Source organism: Mandrillus leucophaeus, unplaced genomic scaffold (assembly GCF_000951045.1).
Source record: "Mandrillus leucophaeus isolate KB7577 unplaced genomic scaffold, Mleu.le_1.0 Scaffold135, whole genome shotgun sequence".
NCBI classification, from domain to species: Eukaryota; Metazoa; Chordata; class Mammalia; order Primates; family Cercopithecidae; genus Mandrillus; species Mandrillus leucophaeus.
The window spans coordinates 1,174,612-1,175,678 of record NW_012101310.1 but is presented as its reverse complement, the minus strand read 5'-3'; the positions used below and the strand labels follow the sequence as shown (position 1 = coordinate 1,175,678).

The window sequence follows — 1,067 nt, the reverse complement described above, 5'->3', positions numbered from 1 at the left end:
CCTGGGTGACACAGCAAAACACTGTCAAAAAAAAAAAAAAAAAAACTTCCAAACAACGTTCTAATTAGTGGATCTGTAAATTAATTTATTCCCTCCCTTAGGCAGATACTGGCCTGTGTTCAAACTTTGAGCTAGGTCACCATTAGCTGGTTAAAGCTGATCCTGCCTGTAATTATCTTATATGGCTAACAGTCTAACCATCTGAAACTTCCTGGCAGAATTCATTTGCAAACTATCAGATTATGAGACCCCAGTCAAGAGCAGGTGGAAAGAAACATCCATCAGTGGGTGAATCTGTGCAATTGTGCAAATTATTTCTGTGAGCATGGATTGGAGATAATCCCGTCACAAACAAGCACCTGAGAACAGTTAAGCAGGTAAGCAAAATCTTTTCATCAGTAATCACAGAATTTTAAAATAACTGTAGTTAAAAGACTTCCAGCGAAGAGAACTTTTAATGAGTACAAAAACACAAAAACTATGATGTAAGGTATTTATCCAGGACTAAAGACACGTCCCCCCAGATCAAAATGACCACGTTTTCTGTGCAAGAAAATAAAGCAAGGTATGAGTTCTGAAAACGCCGAAGGCAGACACGTACTTTCCAGCAGTCACAAACATCTCATCGCGGCACCTGGAGAAGATGACATTGGTGGCATTCCCAACATTGAGGCCGGCTGCAGGGCTGCCGCAGATGGCATCTCTCTTGGCTATGCTCCACACCACCACACTGCCGAAATAAGAAGGACCAAAAAAAAAGTCAAAGGGAAAACAGGCTTTCAAAATAAGAAACAACGATCTTAGTGGTTCTAGAAAGAAAAAAAACCACACTAGGTTACTTAAAAACAAACAACGAAATTACCCCACCCCAACATCTCCTCAACCACATCCCCCAAGTAGCTGGGACTACAGGCACACACCACCACACCTGGCTAAAATTCAGTTTTTGTAGAGATGGGGGTCTCCCCATTAGAAGACACAACAGTGACACATTAAAAGTTTTTTGTTGTTGTTGTTGTTGTTGTTTGTTTTTGAGATGGAGTTTCGCTCTTGTTGCCCAGGCTGGA

The 1,067-nt window shown here is 41.3% G+C and overlaps 1 protein-coding gene across 2 annotated transcripts in view; it reads right to left on the bottom strand.

The window, feature by feature from the left end:
- CFAP52 (cilia and flagella associated protein 52) overlaps nt 1–1,067 on the bottom strand; it is an 82,330-nt gene that overhangs the window by 64,677 nt on the left and 16,586 nt on the right. For both annotated transcript variants that reach the window (XM_011973155.1, XM_011973156.1), the window contains one exon: nt 602–730. In XM_011973155.1, coding sequence (XP_011828545.1) covers nt 602–730 — 129 coding nt within the window. The remainder of the gene's footprint in view (nt 1–601; nt 731–1,067) is intronic.